Raw genomic sequence first — 27,630 nt, forward strand, 5'->3', positions numbered from 1 at the left:
TTCTGCTAATACTCTATGCTGCAACTGCTTCAGTTTTATAGCTGTATTTGTGTGTTCTCTTTTATTTGGAGATTGCAAATTCACATCCTGCCCATCCCTCTGCATGTGTGACCTTATCAATAACCTTATCAATAACATTACTAATGCTTGTGCAACTGAACCTCCTGCCACTCATACTTAATTCTTTTTCTCATCAAAGAATGCTGAAATCTCACAGCTGGGATATTTACCCTTGGCTCTGTCAAGGTTAAGTGGGTGAGACAAATGGGCAGATAGAATACTGTACAGGCTTGAAAGTAGTCTTAAATGAAAAACCTGTATTGTTAAGAACTGATGAAGCTCCTTGAAGGAGCAGCGGAACATCATCCTGACAGCAAAATGCCTTAAAGAAACTCCAAGTCCTAACAAATCCAGTTGCCCTGAAATGTTATGAGGAGAGAGAGAGAGAGCAAGGAAAGTTGTGTACTTTTTGGACAGTAGCAATATTATAAGCCAAACTCAAAACCCAAGACTTTACTACAGGATTGCCCTACATTTCCACTTTATTTGTAAAGATGAAATTACATTACTTCCACATCAGTCAGATGCGTTGTTCTATTTGCTTCCAAGCATCTGTCTGTCCCCAACTTTATTTTTGCCACTATAGATCTCTCTGATGTATTTTCCACTGCAGTATTTAACCAGGCACTTTAATGTGTTTCTGTTGTGGATGAGCAAGTCATATATTATGTGGTTTAGCTCAGTCCCATTTAGCAATACCTTTCTTTCACTGTCCATAGTTTTTCCTGCATTACACTTGGAAGCTATTAAATGGATGCCTACCATCAGCGCTGTTCCTTTTTTTTGTAAATAGTCTTGCTTGCGTGCAGACAGGTGGGATCTATCATAGCTCGCTGCATACAGGTGTGCGTACATGTGTTTGATTTATGCCGACTTTGTTGTGGAAACGTGCAGCTCTTGTGTATTTAGAACTTGCACGCTTTGATAAATGAGGCTCCCGGTTGGCAGCTGCAGTGCATGGTGGGTAGTCTGTGGGAGTTTGAGGTTTAATTGAAAAATTATCTAGCACTTGTGTTTGGGTGTGCCTCGGCGCTGTGTACCTGCATGGATGCCTGCGTGTTTGCTCAACTCCCTGTGGGGTGCATGTGTGTGTGTATGTGTGGTAGATGGAATAATGAAGTGGATTATGAGTTGCCCAGTGGTGTGATGAGGAGGAACGGATCGATATCTAGATATGAGCAAGAGCGTCAGACTACAGCAGAGAGAGGAGAGAGGTTGGGCCACGAAATGACATTTTGATTACAGAGAGCAAAGGTCTGTGGGTGGCAGAGAAGAATAAAAATGGCACCAAAACATGGCCGCCTCACTCAAGTGTTCGCTCTGTCATAGATTTCACTTTTAGTCTCCTGCAGTACAGAGTGTTTCAGACCACTCCAGATGGACTTTCTTCTCTTTATGTCAATTCTGCTGTCTCTCCTGGAGACAAATGGTTTTTAATCAGAAGAAATCCTTTCAGCAGAGGTACGCCAAGACAGTCTGGATGTGACGGCCTTCACTAATCAAAGCGTCTCCTTCACACTTCGAGAATGAATTCTTGGTTTGTTTGCACACATCTGAAGGACTTTGTGTTTTTTATTTGTTTGTCTGTCTTCGTGTACACTCACTTGATGGTTTGATTTTATTTTTGGTTTTCATCTGTTAGGATTTGTTAGCATGTTTGTGTGTTGTGAGAGTCTATCTGTTTCAGTCAGCTCAGTATGGAGGCTTTAACTCAAATGGAAAGCTGAGGAAAAGACAGCCAAGTCAAAGTCTCTGCTGGACACCAAGAATGAGAACAGATCGACTGAAGAACCTGGCAGGGGCTGGCAGTATGTGTGTGCGTTTGGGTTTTTTTTTCTTCTTCTTCTTCCCCCGTCTCTCCCTCTGGAACTGTCTGGTGTCTGGGATCCTATCTATGTGTCTCAAAGCTCCTCAACAATGACACTGGTTTTTTTGTCTCTTATCCTGTCTCTGACTATGCAAGTTCAAATTTAAACTGTAAATCCATGGTGTTGTTTTGTTGTGTTTTGTTCTTTTGTTTTTCTTCTTCTTTGTTCTCTTGGCCCTCATTGGTTGGTGCTTTTTGAATCAGTAGCTGCTAACAGTGGGGCTGCTCACTGGTGCCAACTCTGGCAGTGTTGAAGGTAGTTGTGGATATGTAGAAATCTGATTGGACTGTCTGACTTTGTGGGATTGTGTGAACAATGATACAATGATACACACTTTATATCAAACATTATTTGATTGTGTGGCTTCTGCACTTAAAAACACACTGCATGCAGATATGCGCCCTCTGTGGTCATATGTGTAATTGCACGTGCAGATCAGGATGAGACTCATTCTGATAAAAGGGTAAAGAAGCTTGTTGCAGAAGAAACATGCTTGAACTATGTTTTAACCCAAAATAATAAATTAATATTAAGTAAAAGCTTTACCCATTATAAAGCTGAAATGTTAAAAACATGTTGTCTCCATCTTTAGATTATTAATTTGTTCATATAATCTATGACAGCAGACGATAAGCAGTGTTTTTTTCTCCTGTCTGTGTAGTTGTTTGATTACAGTTTCCTCATTGGTGGCACGAGTCACCTGTTTGTTGCAGAAACTTGGCTGCGTTCTGCTGAGGCGTGACTCCGCATCATGTTTTGTGACTAAAATGCTTTACCATGACTTCCCATGGAAAGTCATTGTGTTGTGTTCCCACACCGAATAAAGAATTCAGTAAAGGATTTTTCATAGAATCTGACTGAGGATCAACAGCATTTGGCTATGACACTCTTGTAAACAAATACTAAGTAGATTACTGGAATCACATTTCTGATCATCCTCCTTCTGGACAAACATTGACTTTTGCATGTCTGACGTTTACTGTGGCACTGCAGCAGGACCACTAAATCCCTTATTCTGGCACGGGCCATATTTTTTTCTAATCTGGACAAATACAGGTGTCCACGCATCAGATGAAATGGTGGGAATGCTTTGGCTCAAATAAACAATGAGCCAAAACCATAAAGATGTGTCCATTTTTTTATGTTGCTTTAATACATCCTTTTACATTTGCCTCCATCACACATCCATGTGTCCATGTATGAGGCAGATAATCCTTTGTAGCCGACTGAATATAAGGCTCGCCTTTCAGGGGGGATTTTATTTATCTGATGTAAATACATATACAGAGAAAAGTGGGTAGGATGTAAAGACTTTGAAGACCAACAGCTTGGGTTATCATTATTAAAAGATGTAAACCTTTAACTCATAAAAAAGGATGCACTGAGAATAATTGTGCGTTAGCAATAGTCCAAATGTATGTTAATATTTTTAAATATTTAAATCCATTTTTAAAAAAACAGCTATAGGCTTAGCCAAAGTCAGCAAACAACCTTGCTTTTATCCATTGTTCCTGTATTTATGATACTAAATGCACAATTGTATTTTTCTGCTTAAACAGAAACAGTCTTTTAGAATGCTAATGAGAGCAGGAATCTGAATTAATTACAGTTGCATTGTTCATAATGAGCAACATTATGTTTTTAAATTGTTTTAGTACATTTACTGAAGTAAAGTACATTTCTTGAACGTTTTTTAAGCTGCATTCAATTTGTTTTATTTAGATAAATCATAATGTCATCAGCAAACAGATTTATTATGTGGTTTCTGTATTTGTCTTTATCTATTATTGAAGTGTGTTGCTTAGTCTTTTCTGGCCGATGGATCAATATAAAGAGCAAACAGACTACAGCCACAGCCCTGTGTAGCTCCTCTCTCTCTAACATGACAATGATCCATTTACTCCAGCTGCAGAGCTGTTGCAGACAAAATGCACTGAATCAATTTTGTATTGAAAGTCAAATTTCTCTAAAGTGAAGTAAACAAATTCCCACTTGACCTTATGAAGTCAATTTTCTGTATCTAAACTGATCAATAGTACCAGTAAATATACTTTACTTACTAGTATTTTATTAATAATGCCTGCTGTTTCTGACTAAGCTAGTTCGTCCCTCATTTTTTAAGTCGGGTACAAATGTAAATACACCATTTATTGCTATTGGTATAATCATTTTTACATGTAAAGCTCTGCTGAATGCAGGCTAGCTTCCCCACTCCCCAGCTTTTTGTTTTTTTTAACCCTTTCCACATTCTCTTGGACTGTGAATTTACATTACTTAAAAAGACTTCAACTTCCAGTTGTAGCAACTTTTTGTCTAGTTATATCATTAAAAGGCAGCAGGCTGGTCACTTGTCTTGGTGTTTACTCACATTTAGGTACATGAGGTTTGTATTTCCTTTCCCCTGCAGCCTTTAGCACAACTCTGAGTAGACTCTCACTGGAGAAGTACCAGTAAAGTCAGAAGTACTAAAGGCCAAAGAATGACAAAACAGCCACAGAGAAGTGCCTCAGCAATCCTAACCTTTACTCAGCCTCACACAAATTGACAAAAAAGAAGAAGAGAGAAAAGAGCAGAGTGTTCCATCTGGGCAAGTAACCTTTTCTCCAGCCACCAATCAGGCGACTGGGACTGATGTGTGTGTGATGGTCTGCAGGTATATACTGTAGAAGCAGAGATACTGTGGGGTGACGAGCTTGTGTGTGTTGGATGATTTTGTTTGTCCACTGAGGGTGGATGCTGCACATGAGCTTCTATAGAGAGAGAGAGAGAGAGAGAGAGAGAGAGAGAGCTAACGGGAGGATGGAAAAGGAAGTCGTGATCAGGTAGCATTGTGCATGACAGTATAGCTACCTTTGAGGTGAGCGTTATATCTGCCTGTGTGTGTGTGTGTGGCATGCAGAGATAGTGCAAGAGGTGGGCTGACATTTCAAGCCAGCCTGTTTATGACTGGAGGCAGCGGGCAGCACACACAGCAACATCACCTCCTGGGTGGCCGGGGCCCTCATTAGGGAGGAAACAGTAACAGACTGAGAGAGAGAGTGAGCGAGAGAGAGAGAGAGACTTTAATATGACAAGAGAAAAGGATTTCATGTAAAATGTTGATCTTTTGCTCTGTTGCTTCGGGCGATATTGTTCTTTACTTTCATGGCAATAAAATATAATTGCTTAGAGGGAAGAGGTGAGATGTGTAGAGAAAAAAGGAAGACACAGGAAGACACCCCCCCCCATGTCACTGTTAATCATTTGCATAAAGTTGAAAGCAGTACAGTGAGAAACCTGAAGAGAAGAAAACAACACCTACCTTTACATGGAATGGTGAGGTGGCTTTTGATACACTTAAAGGACAGCCTATTTTCAATATTTGACATCCTGACACAGGATCAGAATGTGCAGCAAAAAAAAAAAACATTGATTATGTGTAATATTGTAGCATTGTGGGCTGCAAGGTCAGTATTTGTAGTGGCAAATAAACTGTAGTTTATTTAAACTGTAAAAAAATAATGTTTTTGTTTCATATAAAAGTTTCACTTTCATAGTGACATGTTGTATACATGTATTTGGTGTTTGATACAGCCCCATCACATGAGGATGTCTGCCTTCCCACTGTCCATCTCTACAAATCGAACCATTGATTGACAAGCTAGGCTTTAGCCGCACTGTCATCACCATAGCGACACATTCCACAACAAGAACTCGCATGTGCTGTAAGTTTCAGTGTCCGTCGACACAAAATCAGTGTGAAATGTACTTAAATTATCAACTGCAGCTCTCTATAGTGATAGCAATGATGTATGAAGCAGCCTCTGCAACCTTCAAACCATATTTCAAGGTTATGTTTTCATACAGTTGTGACCAGGTCCTAGCACAGAGGCCTCCTCTGCTACAAGGGCTGATGCGCTTACTGTCTACCACTGCATATTGCTACACCTCGCTGTCGTCTTCTGGTTCAGATTCAGCAGCTCTTCACACTAAAAGAATGCAAATGAATTGCAGTGACATCTCTAGGCTTGTGCGGGCAGAAACCGCAGAGGGTAATTTTAGTCTCACTTGACCCTTTTCCTGCCTTGTCCCGGGGTTTCTCATTCAGCTTCTATAAGATAACGTGGATAACATGTCTCCCTCTTCTTTTCTGCTGTGGCAGCAGTGCAGATGGGCTGCTGATGCACAGCTCCATGGCTTTGAATCCACCTTAGAGCCTCCACTATAAAAGCACTAAGCGGCTTATGCTGCTCTTATAAGAGACATGCATATCTATAAGCCACCTCGCCTCAAGATTTTAAGCAACAAGCTGTTAAAGTCTGACCTATATGGAGTTTGTAGGGTAGTCATGTTAAGTAATGCTGGTAGTAGTCCACATTTTTAGGCAGCGTAAGCTAGCACAGTCATCTGTCCCATTTTGTATACTTTCATATATAGTCCAGCTGGTTGATATGGTTGTTTTAAATCAAACACACAGCAGTTCATTAGAGGGGTAGAGGGTACAGTATAGGGGCATACACAGGTGAAGACATGGCAGTTTTGTCTCAAGCAAAGTCATTTGTTACTATTTTGGTATTTCAGTGCTACACATAACCCTAACCATGATGTGCAAAAGTTAGGCAAAATAAAAAATAAATGGGATTTCGGTTGCTATGCGCTAAATTGACCTGACAATCTAGGTAATGTTTGGAAACGTCAGAATGGCGCCGTGTAGCCAACATCATTCTTTTCCATTAATGAAGCTTCACTCTAGTTTGTCATTGATTCACTGATTTGGTCTAACTACAAAATGAATGCCATGTTAGACACACATCACCTCAGCACACCAATGGAGTACATGCTGCTAATGCTTTCTATCTTTTTATTTCACCAGAGAAGCCTTTTGACCCCTTTGAGCAGCTGCATTACTTTTTAATTCCCTCTGTCTATCTTTGTGCCCCCCCCCCATCTTTATTTTATTATCTGTCCACCAGGACCGTGCGTGTGTGTCAGAGCTATCTCTGACTTCACTTCCTATGCAGGGTTTATGTTATTCTGAAATACCACCTTCCATTCTGAGTGCCCTCTTACTTCACTCCTTCTCCCTCCCCATCTTTCCTCTCTGCACCTCCCACACTCTTTTCTCACATTGTCATCTACTCTCACCCTCCTCATTCTCGCCCACTAAAATGTCTCTCCTATCTGTCTGTTTAGTCCCCCCCCCCCCTTTTTTTTGTTTTCATCCCTCACTGTCTGGGATGCACTTCTTCCCTGTATGCTAATAATGTTCCTGTGCTAAGAAAGGAAGCTGCTTACCCATTCACATCAGGACTCAACACATGCATGCATGCATAAACAAACACACACACACACAGACTGTTCTTTAGCCTGTGGAAATGTGCAGCTCTCCTCCCCTTTTTCATCCTAGTATGGTAAAGCAGCCCAGCCTCACTTCTTCTTATCCTGCTGAGCTCTGTGTCTTTCGTCTCACTGCTCCACTTTTTCATTTACTAGCAGCTATTATTATAAAAAAAGAGAAGACAAATTTACCAATGTTATTTTTATTACTCTTTTCTTCAGTCTTATGTTACACTGTCGTTCAAAAAATAGTGTATAATTCAGCTATGATGCTACATGTTGTAGTACGAGCTCACAATGTATACCTATTATTAACACTTCTACACATATGTAGTGCGATCACAGTGTGTTTGCTGTAGAGTAGTGCATGTTTGATGCAAATTATAACATAAAGAAATTTGAAGGCTGTAAGAAAGTGCAGATAGCTGCTATTTATACATAACATGCACAATAATGATTTTTACAGTGTTACTCACATTTGTCTCATCCTACAGTCATAATTTCAATTCTGAAAGTAATAAATATCCAAACAACACATGAGGCCGAGGCTTTCTTTCTGCCCGACAGATTTCAAAGTATCAAGGTGAAACTGTTTAGCTTTTTGCTAAACTGCTAAGCTGCTCATATCATAAACGAGTACTCTTCACTGCAGGTAGAACATCTCACAGGGATCGTATCCGATTAAACATACCGTATGTGCTGTTAAAGCAGTGTTTTAATCCACGTCCACCTGGGAAGCAGACATGCTGACTGGTTTCTTTGTATGATATTTATAATGGTTAAATATGACTACTGTTTATATTTAGTGGCAGCAGCTTAGAGGCACATTTTACTGATAGGAAAAAAATAATCAAAGAAAAAAATGTAATCAGATTATTTCATTTATTTGGTTTATTTATTGACCTGCGTTCCGGCTTCAATTTACATTGAGCTGATGAGGCTGATGATGTCATAATAACTGTATCATTCATTGTTTATTTTATTTTTTTAAAGCAGTAAAGTTTGTGGTGTGCAGTGCTGTCAGTCCAAGTCCATTGCTCCCTTCTCACCTCTAGACATGAAGTGTGGTGTGAAGTAGGTGTGAATGGGTGACAAGAGGCGCCAGCTATCTGACATCTCAAAGGTGTGTGTGTGTGTATGTGTGTGTGTGGTTCAGAGAGGGCCATAAATCCAGCTTACTGTAAGTACACCCTGAAAAACGACAAACTTGCCAGTCATACCCTGTATTCTTTTTTTTTTTTTTCATGGGCCAGAGAAAATTGGCTTTTCAGTACCACAGGGATACCAATTGATCAAGTGTTTGTGGACACGGGGACACAAGCCTTTCATTGACGTGTTTCTTGACCTGTGGTGAACGTTGCTGCACTTTTGTTTTAGTACTTTAAAAATTGCTTAGGTTTAGAAAAAAGATTGTGGTTTGGTGCCTTATGCAGCAAAACATTCCAATCTCTCACCACCATGGTAACCTCTAACAACACATTTGACGTGCACTACAGGTGGTTCACCAGACCCACAAACACAGCGGGCCTCTCGAAGGCCTAGAAGTAGCAGCTTGTTTTTTTTTTTAGGTGAGGGCAGACTGATTCATAACACCTTGTGTCGACACCTGATCTATGGCTTGTTGCGTTTGCTCCTGCTCTTAATGAGTTCTTCTTATCTTGATTGTCCCAATCTATTCAATATGCAAATGAGTTACACGCCCTGGGTGAAAGGAGGCGATGCTGCTCTATGTGCTCTATTTGTCTTGTTGAGCTACTCTAATGTTGTTGAGCTACTCTGAATCGTACCTGCAGCCTTTTGCTGGGTCCAATGGTTGGGGGTGCATCTTCCATTATAGTGTAGAGATTGTATCTACACGTGGTGCTGATCTGATCCTAGAAGGCACAATAGATCTAAATGTGACCTGCAGGGTAAATCTCTGTTATAGTTACAGTATGTCGTCTCAATAGTTAAACCTACTTTGCTTATTTTTATTTAAATGTAGTTATCATTGTTTCATCTTTTAGCAAGTCTGATTGATCATTTCATGTGTTATTTAATGATATTCCAGTACCGTTTTCTCTGTGTTCTGTCAAGGTCTTTTTCTTTTTCTTTAATTTTCTTAATTATAAGCTATTATGCATTCCCTCCACAAAGCTAGAATAGCTTGAGTAACAATTTAATCACATCCACATCCCTCCCCCTCCACCACCCTCACTCCTTCACTCCCTTCAACTCGGCAGAAGGAGGTAATCTATACTAGAGCTTGTCCTGCAGGCAAATCTGTTAGGGCAGCGACACAAATTAACACATGTTTGTGTTTGTGCAGAACAAGAAATATGAACGGCGGCTCATTTCATTTTTGAAGTTGACAGTGTAATTTGATTTGTACAAGGAGGAGGGAGAAGTGAAGGCGGAGGAGGTAATAGAGAGGAGGGGTTTGATAGACGTGGAAACGGAGATGGCGGATTAACACGGGAAGATGGAAAGTGATGGATGGACGCTGAATGAAGAGGTTTACCATAAAATATTTACAGTAATAGACACCTCTGACTTACAGCCTGTTACGTGCTGCGTTAACCGGCAACTGTTGTGTGTGTGTGTGTGTGTGTTTGAGGCAACAATAACATTAGATTGTCTCTTACACATTTATTCCTATTACTGCATTTTCTAAACTGCACAGACAATAACATAGTTTGAGTGATGATGTCATAGGTTTGATAAGTACTGCCTCTGTTGGTGTGCTATCACTTTCTCTCTCTCTGGTTTTATTATTTATATGGACCTTCAGCTTGTGTGCTGTCACTTTACTTAGTGAAGATAAGTTGTCCCTTTTAAATGCAAATCCAGACACACACACACACACACACACGTGTACACATACACAGCTGCCCTTGAAACTGAATTGGATTACAAAGGTAATATAACTTAAGACATTTCTCTCTTATAGTTGTGTGTAAGAACTCTCTGGGTATTTTAAACATGATTTTTTTCTACCAACACCAAACATTATAACTTTGTTGTATTTTGTGTAATATTATTTACATGAAATACACTAACCATTATTAAGCACATTAACTCTCCTGATACCTTGCTTCCTTTGATACAGCCAGTGCACCACTGCACTGTATAGTTCAGGCCAGGAGTCATAGGTTAGCTTACCATTGGAAAAAGGTCAGATCATTTCAAATGATCTAACAGTGGTCCACACAACTTCATGTTCTGTGGTTGCACAGGCATTATGTGTGGCTACAGTGTTTGGCACTTTAAAAGAACCTTTATATGCACATATTATCTTGCAAAGGCGCCAGAAAACAGAGGTCTCAAACTCAAAATGGGTAATTGTTAGCATTGTGAAAAGGCACCTTTGTTGTCCATAGAACTTTGCTCTTACTGTTGCTTCTGTAGTGTGGATAGTTTTTATCTTTCTTTATATATTGAACATCTTGTGTTGGCTGGATTAAGAGGGGTGGTTTAAAGACAGCTGCATTATACTGCATCATATGTCCTTTTATCTGATTGGTTGAAATCAGCTTGAGGTAGACAGTGAGATATGGACAGGTAGTTCATCCAATCAGCTGCCAGATATTGTTTTGGAAGAGTCTGGAGATCAACTGCTCATATAGTCTTACCAGAGTATATGGATCAATATACAAACCCCGATTACAGCGAACACAGCGGATTGCTTATCCTTGTCACCAGTGCTTTTTCACAAGCCATTTATGACACTGTGAAATATGCAGGAACATGTTCTTTATTTCTAAAATATATCAGTGATGGGACACGATACACACATTTGCACATAAAAGGCTTTTACTGATGCTAACTGTAAGAGTCTACATTGCTACATGTCATCTTTTTTTTTTATTCTGCAACTGCACATTTAATGCATTCATATGATAATGCACTCTATTTTTGTTAGGTGTTAAATGCTGGTGTCCATTTTTGCCTGCTGAAGCACACTTTTAACTGTCACCACACAAACAGGGCACAGCTGAAAACGAGAGCCCGCTCTGCGTTTGTCCCCAGAGCTGTCTAAATAAAGGTTGAATGACTGAATATCCCGTAGTTTTGTATTCATTATTTCCAGTGAGAAATGCTTTGTGCCTCATCAGCATATTCCCCAGCCGGCCGCCCCTCAGCGCGCCGCCGTCCTCGCTGTCATCGTCGTCGCCATTGTTGTTGTGCAGGGAGGGAGAGCATGATATAGATGGAGTGTTGCTGAGGCACTGTAAATATTTGGAGGTGCTGTTGCACCATTTGTTTTAAGGTAGACAGACACAGAGTGAAGCAGTGTGATGAGGCGAGGTCATGGTGTGACTACAGTGTGTTTTATGAAAGGAGCGGTGTGTAGGATGAGGTGGATGTCTGAGCACAAAGGGGATATAGGATTTGGAATTATGAAACTACATATAGGTTTTTTCTGTAATCCATATTTCTGCATTAGCAACAAGACAAAATGGGATCATGCAATATATTGTTTTGCAATCTTAATGTTTTTCATTGAACTGGCTGAATTCTTGCAAGAAATCCATCTAGCTAGTCTTGAAGCTATTTGTTTGCAACAAACCACAGGTGGTTCGGACCAATCGGTGCTCTGTGAGGGAGCAGTGGCTGTTTTATGAACATGCACACAGTTTTATCACAGACAGCATGCTGACAGCACCAGTGTGTTAGTGCTCAGCCCCGCCCTCTTTAGGTTTTCTCAGGAAGCACAGGCGTTGCTGAGCCTTCCTGGTGTTGTCCAGCCATGTCAATTTATCAGAGAGGTGAAAGCACAGAGGTATTTCAGGCTGTCCACTGTCTCCATGGCTGAGATTTTAGAATTTGGAGCTAGAAGATAATTAGATCAAATGATGCTAACTATTATTTACCCTTATGTATTAAAATTCAAAGCTGGTAATTTTACACAATGTCTGAGACACAAATCCATAAATCTGTCATCACTGGAGACAACAGGCCATATTTTTCTCCTCTCATTCTGCCTCTTTTGTCTTATTTCTTCTTCCTCTTCATTCTTTTGTCTCTCCCCTCATTCTCTGCATGCTTGTTAATCTCTCTACATTGTAAAACTTTGCTATTTCCTCCCTCCTTTCCATTTTGGTATTTTCCTTTGATTTCACCGACTGTAATAAGCCACATCTGCTGCTAGAGTTTACATGCTTCAGTGACAGTGTTTTCCCCTTTTTCCTCCTTCCTCTGCCCTTCTTTGTCATGTCTTTTCTGCCTTTCCCCGAGTCAAAAAGGACAGATAGTGAAAGAGAGAGAACAGAGAGAGGATTATAGTATACAGACCATGACTGTGAAAAGTAGATGTGTGCAGAGAAAAAAAAAAAATCCCACCTTTCTCTTCGTCTAGCCTTCCCTCTCTGCTTCAACAGAGATAGTGGGGATAAAAGCTGGATTCCTGGATCAGAATTCACCTCAATATTGTCATCCCAGGAGAGCTTAGAGGCCGAGCTGCTGAATCACAGTGTCACTGATCACGGACGGGAGCCTTTATACCTGAACCTTGCACATAGACTGGTGGTGTATATCTTGATTGTAAAGGAAAACGAAGCATGTCGGACATCATGTGATAGGAGGAAAAACAGAGTAACAACATGTGACCAAAGACTCATGCATTAAAGGATCACTGTGCTGTATGTGCAATACTGAGGAAAGGGAATGTGTCTAGAGTGTATTCAAGGGGTGTGTATGTAAGTGATGAATGGATTTCTTTGAGTCTTCTTTGTTTGTATTGTTGTCTTATTTCCTGCAGAATTTTAAGGACTTCACAAAATTATTTTTTGTCTCAATAATTTTGCAGATTAAATTGAAGGTGTTTTTGCTAGAAAATGAATTATAGATTAATAAGTCAAATTAAGTAACACATAATAGTCCTGGACATTGTCTTTTTGGATTTTTTTTTTCCTGTAGCACTTTAAGCAGTTCATAAACTTTCATTTTTTAACATATTTATTTCTCAAAATCATCTCACAAAATGTTGTCTCCAATGGAGGACAGTATAATGTAAGAGATACAAAATAAAAATAAGCTTTACTTTGGTTTCAATATCATGTCATTTCTGTCAAATGCAGGAAATCTGAGTGATCAGTCTGAAATCTGATGCAGTTCAGCTTTCTTTCTTTTTTGGCTTACATTTCTGCATTATAGTAGGTGGTGTGTGTGTGTGTGTATGTATGTGTGCTTATGTGCATGTGTCTGACAGGAAGGTAGAGCCCTACACTCTGCTTGCCCTATCACTGCTGCTGGCGTATACTAATCATTCTTCCTGCCTCGCTCTTTGTGATTGCCAGCCCATCCCTGCACTGCAGTTAAATTGAATCAATTAAAATCTTTCTTGTAGATGACTGCTGTTGCTTCCACCAGATTAGGCTTTGATAAAGAACATACACAAATAAATAAATAAGCCAGTGGAAGGGAAATAAGAAAAAGGAATGAACTCAATTAAACAGTCAGCTCGGGGTGCGTGTGTGTGTGTGGATGCAAATGTACTATATTGGGCTGGTGCAGTGATTTGCTTACAGGCTTTCACTAGTGCATATGTGTGAAGCATGAGTGTATGTGTGAAGTCATGACATTTTTTAAATCAACTTTTTGTGTGCATGCGTGTGCCATCATATTCATTAACTGATTCCTTATTACTCAGCCACATATAAAACAGATATTTACAGTCATAATGTAAGTATTTAGAAGAGACTGTACTAGCAAACGAAACATAATATATCCATTATAGTTATTGCAATTATGCATGTGCTATGTACCGTGCATAAAAAACATCCCATTAACAGCCACATTAATGCAAATTATTGTGTATGCCATAAAAGTTTACGATTCATAATGCAACATAGTGTAATGTCTGTATAGAAAGGTATATACAATGTAATGTAATTATATAGCTTTTACTAACAAGACTTGACCACTATTTAAACCCAATTGGGGGGGGGGGGTCTTGGTTACCTTGGTAACACATCCCACCCCTTCTATAAGATATGAATCACTGCCTGATGTGACACTGACCGTGTGTCCATATGTGACGCCCTGTCATGACCAAACAATGACAGTGTTTAGAACCTGGCTCTTATTTTGAAAATATCGGTCTATAATACTGGTTTCATTTTAAAGATGTGACCGAAATCACACAATGTTACTTCATGAATCAGTGATCGTCATTCCATTCAGCAGCATGTACCGCCTCAAAGGCATTACTCATGGCGCTCCTATGCATCCCAGTGGAACTGAGCAGTGTGGTGCTGACTGACACTGGGTAATAAGCATTTCATTTAGCCCACCAAGTGGGACAGTTGGGGAGAATGAGAACATGAAAGAGGACAGTGCAGGAAATATGTGAGGGGTCGGGGGTTGGGGGTTTGTGGGTGCAAAGGGATCCCTTGGTGCTTGCAGCAGGTAATGGAGCTTTTAGCATGGAAATCAAAAGGAAGTAGGAGACGGTTGGGGGCTGGACACAATTGCTCTAAAAGACCGAAGCCCTCCTGTGGGTATACTTGAAGGTCCTTCACTCGTCAGTACATTCATACCTCACTAGTGTTGGCTCTTTAGCCTCACTGGCCAGCAGTATCAGAGGGGTTTGATTGGACCCCCCCAAAAATGGATGGTGCTTTTTTTTTTTAATTTTTTTTGTGCAAACCTGCGGAATTATTTGATTTCTGCTTGTTGCTTTCTTCCACTTTAGCTTGGTTACTTTCTATAATCTACACAAATATAAGACCAAAATTACAGACATAATTAATGTATTTCACTATAAAGCACATAGAGGGAGAGGGATGGACATTGATTCTTTGGTGTGGGGGGAAAAAAAATAAGCTGACTCTGGCAAATACCGGTAGTTTTTTATGACTGGATTTTAACATACAGTACATGTCTCTCTAAAATATATATATAAAATATATATCAAATAAGTTAGTATATTTAGCACTAAGTGGCTCTACAGGGTAATAACTGTTGGCTGTATTTGCACCAAAATATCAAATAGCGTGCATGTTTTCTTTACACAATGAAAAAAAAACACAGCCTTGTTATCCACTTGCAGTTCTGCCCTGATTATCTAAAAGTACATTTTTTGTTTATTCTCTATGTATTAAGGAGATCAAAAAGAAAATAAATGAAAAGGAAAAAAAAATAGTTGTGTCCCTGATGGTCTTCACTTTTTATCTTGTTTGATCATTAACTGTAAAGCTATTCATGGAAGAGAGAGAAAAATAAAAAGTTCCTCAAAACTGCTTTACAAACTGTAACTTCTCTGCTCGAAATCCTTTGGGTTTTTAAGGGAGCGTTACTTATCTGTCTGATGCTGTCATAATGATTGAATGCAAAAATACTGCCTAGAATAATCACATACTTCAACTGTATTTCTTTGTAATGCAATCATGCCTTCGTCCTTGTGAAATAAGTCATGTTTTCCTAGCTGCACTGAGAAAGGCAGAAATGTGTGTTTTACAGAATGTTGCTTGTGTGAACATTTTATTATTTAGTACAGGTTGTTTGAGGTACAAATGGTGCATTCCTGCTTTTTAGTGGACTTTCAGGTTCAGGCAATTACTTTATTTTGGATTCTTGTTGAATAAAGGCATACATTTCCCATTTCTGAAAACAAAGTCTCACTGGAATACACTGTTTATTTTTGTTGAACCATTTTATCCTCTCTTGCAATGTATCCTAAACTGTTTAGGTCCTGATAATAGCAAAGAAAATACCATAAACTAACATCTATTTTTTTTTTCCTGTTGTGCAGGGTTCCTGAGTACCGGAGACCAGGCAGCCAAAGGAAATTATGGTTTGTTGGATCAGATCCAGGCTCTGCGTTGGACCAGTGAGAACATTGCAGCCTTTGGCGGCGACCCGTTACGTATCACTGTGTTCGGCTCGGGCGCCGGGGCTTCCTGCGTGAACCTGCTCACGCTGTCTCACTACTCTGAGGGCAACCGGTGGAGCAACTCCACCAAAGGTAGTCACGGGAATTCACCTGGGATCTTTATGTATATTTAAGTGTGTATGCAGTGTGCAGCAGTGTGTGACTGTGTGGGCAGGTGCTGCGGAAACCTAAAATAGACCAGGGATGCTGTTTTTTATATATAAATTGTTTTGGCTGTGCGTCCTAATGTATGACTTTGTGTCTTCTATGGTGCCTTTCTCCTGTATAACTACAGCGTTAAGGTACAATAATGGCTTGAAACAGTACTGTTTCCAGAAGGTGAAATAAAGTGCTGCAATTATACTTCGTTGAATGCACACCCTGAGTAATTAAAGGCGGTTTAGATGGGTTATAATCTTGTTTGTAGTCAAAACTGCATACCCCACAGGAGACTTCACTCAGATGATGTGTTTTTAACACAAAAACACCAGTATACATACTTAAATATGAGCCATTGATGTAATTCTAAAAATTGCATAACTTTTTCTATGTCGAAATATATATTCAGATTATATCAAACATATTGAGGTCACTTGGGGCAGCTGTTTCCTGCAAGATGAGTTTCACATGACCAAATGTTTAACAACGATAACTCTACTGTTATTAAAACAAAAACAATAATCAGTTAAAGATATATGTATATATATATAGTGAGACACAGAGTAATCTGTGGATATAACATCCAAAATCAAAACACCCATTTTATCCTGTTAAACATTATTTGTGTGACTAATTGTCATGACTAGCAAATGCTTTTTTGGCAAAAATCTGTTCATCCACCATCTTGTGTTGTTCCTGGACCAAACATTTTAAATCCCTAATAAGGCTGAGTATGCAGAACAATCTGTACTAACAACATTATACAGAGGTATCTGATAATTTGTCATATGATGAAGAAGGTAAAAAAAAACACACTTAAAAATGGCTGGAACATTAGATGCTGTAGTACAAAGACAAACACATGTGGAAGGAAACACAGAGGATAAGGCCACAATCAAACTACCAGCCTAAGGCGATAGACTGGCAACCTGTGTAGAGTGTACCCCACCTCTCACCCATTGACAGCTAGGTTAGGCTCCAGCTCCCCGATGACCATGTAGTACAGAATTAAGCATGAAAATCTTATACGGGTATCAAATCTGGACTGAACAACGTTGAAGCAGAAAACAGAAGAGGGCAGGAGTATGGATGTACACAACCAAACCAAAATGCCTCGAGCCACAGCTAAAGTGTGTATACTGAAGATTCTGTTACATTCAACTCACAATAATGTTCAGCAGAACTCTTTAACACACTCTCCTTCTGAAACAGCTGGTGTTTTTTGCACCCTCTTTATCTGAAGCACTTTCTTTAAAAGGGTTTATTGTTGTCAATGCAAATTGGCCTTTAGAGGGCCCCAAACATTCGCCTGCTTTCTTCCTCATGGCCCCTCTGCTGTTTGTGTCTCCAGGCCTGTTCCAGAGAGCCATCGCTCAGAGCGGCACAGCTCTGTCTAGCTGGGCCGTCAGTTTTCAGCCTGCCAAGTACGCCCGTATGCTGGCCCGTAAGGTGGGCTGCAACCTGGAGGACACAGTGGAGCTGGTGGTGTGTCTGCAGAAGAAACATTACAAGGAGCTTGTAGATCAAGACATCCAGCCAGCACGCTACCACATTGCCTTTGGCCCTGTTATTGATGGAGATGTTATACCTGATGACCCCCAGATCCTGATGGAGCAAGGTATCAATTGATTTTACTTTAGTACCAGCAAACATCCGATAATGTTCTTATCCTGAACGTGTAATTCATCAATCTGTGCCATCTCTTTTCAGGCGAGTTCCTCAACTATGATATAATGCTGGGAGTCAACCAGGGCGAGGGTCTTAAATTCGTGGAGCTTATTGTGGACAACGAAAATGGCGTCCAGGCTAATGACTTTGACTACGCTGTGTCCAGCTTTGTGGATGACCTCTATGGCTACCCGGAAGGCAAAGACATCCTGCGGGAGACTATTAAGTTTATGTACACTGACTGGGCCGACAGGCACAACCCGGAGACACGCAGGAAGACTCTGCTGGCCCTTTTCACAGATCACCAGTGGGTGGCACCGGCTGTGGCTACAGCAGACCTGCACTCCAGTTTTGGATCACCAACCTACTTCTACGCCTTCTACCACCACTGTCAGACAGAGCAGGTGAGCAGCTGGACTTCAGGGTGATGGTACACATTGTGCATTTTAATCAGATAAAGGTAAAAACAAGTAGTCGGCCACTTTACAACTGATAGTAGCCGACCAGAGATTTTACAACATTAGAAAAACTGTAAAATAAATCATAGTGTAGCATAGTAACCGCTCAATATTAATGCACAGCACATGAAAGAAGCAGAGATAAAGGCAGAGGAACTCTCTGATTGGATGGAGTTTTGAATGTCTCTGTCAAATCGGATTTATGTTGATAAAAATGAATGAACATGTGACATCAACCACACTTTTGGTTTTCTGAAGAGCAGTTTAGAGGTGGTGGCTCTGGTTGTCTCTGTGTTGGAGGCCTCTAACTCCATCCAACACCTGGTTAATCCAACTACAGGCAAAGCTGTAAAATGTAAAAGGGAACCTAGGTGGACAGTGTCTACCAGACCTAGTCTAATTGATCAGAATTAAAAACCTTGATTATTAGCGATATAAAAATGTATCCTGTACACAAAAGTAGCTGTTCAAGGACCTGCAGTTTTTGACCTGCATTGGATTTATTAGGTTATGGCTTATACTTAGTAAAATTTTGTTGTCCATAATTTGAAAAATTTGGAATAATTTGAAAAAATCTATTAATCACCAGTCAAGTATGTGAAGAAGATTTTTTTTTGCAGATGTCATTATTTCATTCTAACAGTTTTTTTTATATATTGACATTTTTCATAAACAGAAAGTGGCTAACTTAAACACTGTATCATATTAAACAACTTATGTTAAATGGAGTTTAAATGACATGCTCAGATCCTGTGTGTGCACAGAGGTCCTCTATTGATCCTGGGCCTGTTTTTCTCTGGACCAATTGTCAATGTACATTTATAAAGTGTTATTTGAAGTGAAAATAACTCACGGTGATGTGAATTTTCTGCCATTTGACCTACTTTTTTTGAAAGCTTTGTTCTTAGCTGTACTCTCAAGATTTCGTTTGTTACTATGACACTAAACTAATTATTAAGTCCAAAAAGAAAATAAGGAATGGTGATTAAAATCCTTTTACACTTATTATTTTTTATTTCACTGTAGCTTGAAAATGCACTCAATATTTATAGCAATTTTCTTCTGTCAGCAACATCCCCCTTATTTCTCATCTTGTATCTCTCTGTGATATACTTAATAATGCACATATTCTTTCTCAAAAAAACCACCTTCCCATCTTCTGTCTGTCCGTACACAATATGTATCATCTCTCACTATTGTGCACATGTAATCCTTAGTAATTTCACCTGTCACATGTAAATAATCACACTGATGTGATCTGATGCTTGTTTAGGTTCCACCATGGGCAGATGCAGCACATGGAGATGAGATTCCATATGTGTTCGGCCTCCCAATGATTGGACCAACAGAGCTGTTTCCCTGCAATTTCTCCAAGAATGATGTGATGCTCAGCGCCGTGGTCATGACCTACTGGACCAACTTTGCTAAGACTGGGTATGAGGATGCTACAGATAAGGGCCAGTTGAGCTTAGTTTTTACTTGTTGTCCCAAACAGAGCTGGACAGAACCATTGTGATGTAGCCACATCACAGTAATTAGAAAAAAAAGATGCTATTGTTCCATTGTCAAAAATTCCATTGTCAAAATTGTGTATTTTTTTCCATTTCAGTAGGATTAGCTGTCAGCCAGAATGCTACAATAGTTCTTTTGAGAGGAGGAACAGAGGCAAATGCCAGAACTCTCATAATTAACAGCTACACATTTATAACAGTGCAGGGGTTTGATTGGCTCCAAATGCAAATGGGATTCTTTTCAACTAACAGACAAAATGGACCAGTTTTCACTGGTCAGTGACCCAAATAAAGCATTTAACATTACATTGACCAAGATTTTGTCGGGTGCAAGCAGAGACAAATCATCCTCATTTGCCCTCAAGATAAGACTTCCAACTTTAGCAGGACTTGTCTCTGGTTTTGTTGGAAACATTACTCTCAATTCTGACATGCACTCAGATACCGAGATGTCCCTCTTCCTGGTGTTAGACCTGTTAGTTGCTCAGTGCCTTGTGTACCTCCTTACAACATGATTCCCAGCAGTAACCGTGTGTTACGCAGGTGCCAGATGATACGTGTAGATTCAAAATGAACACAAAAAATGTCCGGTATTCCAGGCGTGTCCTCCTCTCCTCCTCTGATACTGCACACTTTGCTGAAGCAGCCGCAGTGTGTCTCGCATGGACAGCTGCCTGCTGTGAGCTTAATGTGTGAACGTGACACATCAGTTTAAATCCAGGCCTCATTCCCCAGACTTTAACCAGAATTCAAGTGTCAAGGGGCTTAAAAACAGGAAGTGCAACAACAACGCATTAAAACAAAGACATTTTCAAAACCAAATGCTTTATTTCTCAGCATCAGAGGCAAGGATTATTAGTTATACGTGTTAAAACCACGTGCATCCTATTTGGCGGGATCTAAGGCAAATTAACCCCTGCTTGATTGTGTTTCCTAAGTACTAACCAACATTTGATGACTGGGAGTAGAAAATTGTGCTATTTGGTTTTATGGACTTTATAATGTAATTGGTATTCTTTGCAGATACATGCTGTATCTTCAGATATATTATTAATTAATGGCCATAGCCTGCAGAGAAACAGCCTCCATGCGACTAAATTAAAAACCTTTTTCCCCCTTCTCCTGCCTCATGTTGCCTTCCAGCACATAGTCATGGCCGTAATTGATTTTCGGGAGCGCATTGTCTTTTCTTATTTTTTCCCTGTGCACTGCCCAGTGGCCCTGAGGGGGTAACAGAAAGGCACTAATGATCTACATATATAATCCCAAATTGACGTGGAATGCCGGGTACCTGGGAGATTTATGCCACTGATTTAAATGGTTAAGAGTGTTCCTGATGAGGTCTGGTCGGCTCTGTGGTGCTGCTCTCAGACAATGGGGCGCTCAATGGGTCTGAATGGGGCTCCACAGCCCACATGGCTTGATAATTTAGCGCAGGATAGTAAATGTGTTCTTTAAGTTTATCTGTATATATAAAGAATGGTTGCTGACCTCTACTTAAAGTGCATCTTGTTATTATGACTAAAGTCTAACCTTTACTAAAAATAGAACGCACATAACATTAAAACAAAGCTGCTGCTAAGTTCTCTATAGCAACCACTGAAGCATATGTTTTATGGGGATTATCAGCATGGTTGAACTGCATCTTTACCCAAACATTTTTCTTGCCTGGAAGCTTTCTTTTCATGTATAAATTATATATAATGGGTTCACTTCCTAGGAGACATCCATAATTTAAAAACTGTGACATGCAATTTTTTTTTTAAAGCATTAAAATAAAACTTCACATTAGTAAAACTTAGTTATTAGCTATCTTAAGACCTTTTCATCCAATCAGAAGCTTTAGAAATCCAATCATCTGCGAGCAATAATACCCCTTTTGACCTTTTTTGGATTTTATCAGGTGTGATATCTCAGACACTGTTGATTAAAATTTGATGAAACCTAGGGGCTGCATTTCATCACTGCATTCCAGTATTTTCATAATTATACTGATTAGCCCGAGGCAGATGCTACACTTAGGTCAAAATTAAAATTTTATTAAGCAGACAGTGGCGTCACATAAGATCCAGACCACCTTCAGTGTATCCCTTCCTGTAAACAACAATAGAGGCAAAGCTTCTATATTCCATAACCATTTTCTTAACCTTTTTTTCACAGAGACCCCAACCAGCCTGTCCCCCAGGACACCAAGTTCATCCACACCAAGCCCAACCGTTTTGAGGAAGTGGCATGGACACGCTACAACCAGAAAGATCAGCTTTACCTGCACATTGGCCTGAAGCCTCGGGTCAAAGAGCATTACCGTGCCAACAAGGTACTGTCCGATTTCACTGACTGCACCAAAGTTCTGGTGAACAAGCATCCTAACCCTACCCCGTTCCCCACTGAGACCCAGGACAGCCACAACCAACCACACCTGATGCTTCAGTTCAATACTAAATACTCAAACAGCTTTCCTAACATTGAAATGACATGAGTCATGTTGCATTTAAGGCAACTTGGAATTTAAAAATCTCTGACCTTCTCCTTAGAAAAACAAACATGTACCTTATCCTCACAGCAAAACTGGTGTTTAATGTCAAGCAAAATTGAATCAAGGGTAAATACCTAAATTAATGACCTAACATACATTCAGTAGTCCAGACCATGTTACCTGGGGTCTGGTCGCAGGGGCAGCAGCCTAAACTGAGAATAAAGCATAATATAGTTATAATCCATCCAGCATGTCCTGGGTCTGTCCCAATCAATAGTAAAGTAGTTTTGTTGTTCAGAAGCAGGAGATGCTGCCAATCAGATGATTTCAGCAAATGTTAGTATCTACTGTAAATCATAGTCATTGTGTTTCAGTCAGTAAATAATTTATTTATAATTTATTTACCTAATATCCCGATCTGTTAGTGCTGCATGTGATTGGCCCTGTATAACATCTGTCATGTGATTGGGCTCATAGCTGGATAAGGAGCCAACTGAGCTGGTTGTAACTTTGTGATAGCAGTAATCCAGGATCACTGATGTAAGGCTCAGTGAACCCAGATAATCTAAAGAGATCCTCATGTCATATCATGACAGCTTATTTCTTATCTCAATGCTCATCTTTTCCCTTCCCTAACCTCAGCTGGTGGAGGCAGACACCACCCTGAACGCGAGATTGCTTCTTTCCTAAAAGTTGTTGTTGTTGTGGCTTTGTTCCCTCCTGCTGTCATCAAGTAAAAACCAAATGAACATTGTTGGGTTTCAATATGCAAAGTGCCCTGATCTGGCCCATCAGTTCCACTGTTCAGTGCTATGTAAATAAAACTGAGAGATAAGATACGTTTTGTTGCTCTTGTTAAATTTGAATATTGTCTGTCCTCTACCCAGGTCAACTTGTGGTTGGAGCTGGTCCCTCATCTACACAGCCTCAATGAGGTTACACAACTCATCCCTACCACCACCAAGGTTGGTACTAAAGTACTTGTATGTATATTCTGTCCACATAACTTTCACAGTAAACAAAATTTAAAGGGAAAGTACACATCAGCCTTTTTTATCAGTCATCTCTGTCACCTCTTAAACACAAACACTCAAGTATTTTCTACCAAACTCAACCGATAGAGCTGCCTGTGACCACTTACTTATGAGGTTGTACATACAAATTTAGCTTGTTCAGTCAAGTCTTGTCACATCCAGAGTTTGCTGCCTGGGTCTAAACAAAATACCTTTGCTTCATTGATATTGTTGCACTGGTTTTACCTATGTGTCTTTCCTATCTACAGATCCCACCACCAGAGGTTACAAACCGCACACCAAAGACCAAAGTTCTGGTGACCAAGCGTCCAAACCCTACCCCGTTCCCCACTGAGACCCAGGACAGCCACAACCAACCGCACCTGGTGGACCAGCGCGACTATTCCACTGAGCTATCAGTCACCATTGCTGTGGGAGCCTCCCTGCTTTTTCTAAACATCCTGGCCTTTGCCGCACTTTACTACAAAAAGGATAAACGCCGGCACGACGTCCACAGGCGCTGCAGCCCCCAGCGGAGCGCTGCAAACGACCTGGCCCACACTCAGGAGGAGGAGATCATGTCCCTGCAGATGAAGCAGCATTCGGACCTGGACCGGGACTGCAGGGGAGTGGGCGATTCCCTGCACCCGCACGATGTGGTGCTGAGGACTGCCTGCCCGCCGGACTACACTCTGGCCATGAGGCGCTCGCCGGACGACATCCCGCTTATGACGCCGAACACCATAACCATGATCCCCAGCACCATGGGAGGGCTTACCTCGCTCCATTCTTTCAACACCTTCCCTAGCAGCGGGCAGAATAACACCTTGCCCCACCCACACCCGCACTCACACTCCACCACTCGGGTATAGCCAAGCAGATGCACTCATGCAGGCAGAGACTCTGACGGCTGGGGCACAAAGCCAACGCCGCTGCTGCAGCAGACACTTAGGGCCGACTTGCTGACAAACACAGATATGTCAGGAGCTGAAACGCCAGCCTGGAGTTGCCATGGAATTACACTGGGATCGTACGACACCCTGTTAATACCTGAGGGGATATAGTCATGGGTTTCGGAAGGTTTGGACCAGTGGAAAAAAAAAAAAAAAAGAATAATTATGTTTTTGTACAAAAATAAAAGACAAGAAGAAAAAATACATATAAGGAAAAAACAACCTCACAAGCTAAAACAAAGAGGAGGATGTTTTTTCATTATTATTTTTGTTCTGATATTGCAGCAAAACAAAGTACAGTACTTTTTCTTTCTAGCGACAGATATGGCCTTCGGGATCTTTTGACAAATGACTGCTTGACAGTGTTATCTGGAAGCAGAACAGAGCATCAGACACGCCTTTGAGGTGAGAAGAGGGGAGCACTTTGTAAAAGAAAGAAAACATATTGTTTTCCTTTGGCATCACACTGCAGATTACTCTGTTTGTGGGGCACAAAGAAGATGCCGTGCAAACCAATTTAGGCATGTCTTAACATCATAAATGGAGGCTGTGTAAGATAAGGCAAAAAAACAATTGTGAAAAAGAGGAAGGACTGAACCTCGGAGGAAAAAGAAACCCTGTATGCACAACAGAACCATTTTGAGGAAAAAAAAAACAACAAATCTCAAATACTTTTCATCCATTTATTTTTGAGGATTGGGAACAATTTTATTGTATAGAACCTATTTACATATCTAGATCTGTACACTAAGCACCAAGGCTGTTTAAGCCCTCTTCTCATCAGGAAGGGGGGCCGTCCATTACTGCAAACCTGCCGGTATATAGGACCTGAACCAGTGGGGAGGCAGAGAGGATCCACCCACTGGCTTTTCTGGCAGTTCCAACTTCAACACAGAGAGCTGGGGGGGACAAAGAGGATAATTGGATATTTTAGCACGATGCGCATGACAATTTATCTGCTTGATGGCTGCTCTGCTGATTATGTCATTATTAAGAATAATTTTCACCCCTCTCCCTTGCGTTGGAGAAATTTCAGACGATGTTTCCTGATTGGATTACAGGAAAACACGACACCTCACAGGACCATGGGAAATGCAGTACCGGGTTGTGGATGCTGCGGGCTGGGGATGTGGTAACACTTTCTTGCATAACATAATATAGCTTGAGTGGAGATGGGCATATAAGGACTAGTTTTGTACTCTGTGTGTTGGTACTACTTTTTGATAGTGGTTAAATCACATTACACTGTATCAATCAAACTCATTGTACCTTCAGTTGAGATCAATGTTCTTTGCTATTCTACCTATTGGACCACTATACCGTATAGAAGTAATTACCTGCACTGTTTTTAGCACTGTTTTTATTCCATTGCCCATTTTACTTTTACTTTTACCTGGGAGGTGTGTGGACTGGTATGGAAAAATAGAGGGTGGACGCTATGGATACGTTATGGAGTCTCTGGGTTATGTAGATTTTCTAGGCAAAGGCCAAGCACAGACCTGCCACATTGGATATGGAAATTCACGGCCGGAAGGGGTAGGATCAGCACAGGTCAATACCCATGATGCATCATCTTGTTTTCATCATCAGGAGGCACGTTGTATGCTTACACCCTTCCTTAGCTCAGATTCGGAACCTTTCTCCTTTCCGTTTCATTTGCCCTTCTGTCTCATATTTTATCCCGAGCCGACAGCTGGCCCTGTTTAGCAACCAAACCGTCGCCGTCGCCTTCAGTTGACCGTCTCCTGCAAGGCTGTCCGCCTGACATCTTTGGGGTCAGCGGAGCCTCACTTGCTAACGATGTTAGCGGCGCCACCATGTGTAGAGTCACGCGGCAATGCAAGCCTAAAAAGGTTGTAGTCACTGGAGTCACTGGAGGGGAAAAAAGTGGTGATCTTCAGAACAGACAAAGAGGAGGAATGCCCCTGATGCCAAGCCTTATTGTGCTCAGATATATAAATCTGCACGCCACTTGGTAAGCTAAAACGCTTGTCTCCCTGTTTTCCCTTCGCTAAAAGTGAAAGTGTAGATGTGTGGAGGCCTCTGTAGTGTGAGAATACATCCTGCCCCTTTTGGCTCACTCACAGGCGCTGTGCAGTCATTCAAAATAATGAGTGCAGACTACTGTTACCCCATATAACACTGCAGGAGCTGGATGGCGGACGGTGGGGGTAGAATCTTCTCTGTCTAGTGTTGCTGTTCAGATTTAAATTGAATAAACTAATTATGTCTGTTTGCTCCTGATTGTTTCTCTGGATGGAACGAAGAGCCAGGGATTGATCTGGGATTTACAGAAATGAAAGACTAAGGCTATTATCATACATCATCATTATAAACCACCTCTTTTAATACCTTCCTCCGTTAAAAACAAAAAAAAAAAGAAAAGACAAAAAGACAATTGTGAAATTCTGAATCTTGGGGAAAATGTGTCCTATAGCTTGTTGGATCTGTATAATGTTAAGAGAGTGCATTAGATACCAGCATGGGCTGTCCTCACAGCAAGAAGGTTCCTGGTTCGATTCTGGCTGGAGCCTTTCTGTGCGTTTTCTCCACGTACTCCGGCTTCCTCCCACATTCTAAACACATACTTGTTAAGGTTAATTTAGGTTAGGTTAGGTTAATTGGTCACTCTAAATTGCCCGTATCGGTGTAAGCATGAGTGTGAATGCTTGTTTGTCTGTATATGTTGCCATGTGATGGACTCGTGACCTGTCCAGGGTGAACCCCACCTCTCACCCATAGATAGCTGGGATAGGCTCCAGCTCCCTGTGACCCTGTACACACAGGACAATGTGGGTTCAGAAGACATATGGATGGATATACTTCAGGGAAGGCTTAAATGTAAAAAAAAATATTACATTACGTTACAGTAGTTTGGGGAGAATTCTAATTTTCCCCCCTCTTTTAGTCAGATATTTAATTTGGCACAAGCTGAAGTTATGACAAATATCAATATTAGGCAATCACCATTCAAATATTAAGTTTATGTAAAATCAAATGAGGTGAATTGTGATCCCAGGCATCTAGGAAGGGAGCAAAGTAAGCACATAAATTAAGGGGTGTTGCCAGGGGGAGGCCCTCTGTTCCAGACGTCTAAAACCCACTAAGAAGAACATATAATGATAAGTTATAATCATATGATAATATATGAAATATATTTCATAAGATGGGAGAGATCCTTGCTCAAACTCTAACCATAATAAACATATCATCAGTATTGTCTTATGGCTTTAAAAGACATATTGGCAAAAATCCAAAATTCTGATAAGTATTTATATTAAAGCTAAAATCTAT

General features: G+C 40.6%; 1 protein-coding gene across 7 annotated transcripts in view; it reads left to right on the forward strand.

Moving 5' to 3' along the window:
- nlgn1 (neuroligin 1) overlaps positions 1-24,255 on the forward strand; it is a 212,082-nt gene extending 187,827 nt beyond the window's left edge. For 6 of the 7 annotated variants that reach the window (XM_028403401.1, XM_028403400.1, XM_028403397.1 and 3 more), the window contains 7 exons: positions 15,979-16,164; positions 17,609-17,875; positions 17,968-18,329; positions 19,657-19,817; positions 22,055-22,211; positions 23,258-23,335; positions 23,653-24,255. In XM_028403401.1, the coding sequence (XP_028259202.1) occupies positions 15,979-16,164; positions 17,609-17,875; positions 17,968-18,329; positions 19,657-19,817; positions 22,055-22,211; positions 23,258-23,335; positions 23,653-24,255 (1,814 nt within the window). Of the gene's footprint in view, positions 1-15,978; positions 16,192-17,608; positions 17,876-17,967; positions 18,330-19,656; positions 19,818-22,054; positions 22,212-23,257; positions 23,336-23,652 lie in introns of all 7 variants that reach the window. The other variant, XM_028403395.1, reaches the window with a different exon arrangement.
- The last annotated feature ends 3,375 nt before the right edge of the window (positions 24,256-27,630 follow it).

Source organism: Parambassis ranga, chromosome 4, assembly GCF_900634625.1.
Source record: "Parambassis ranga chromosome 4, fParRan2.1, whole genome shotgun sequence".
Lineage (NCBI taxonomy): Eukaryota > Metazoa > Chordata > Actinopteri > Ambassidae > Parambassis > Parambassis ranga.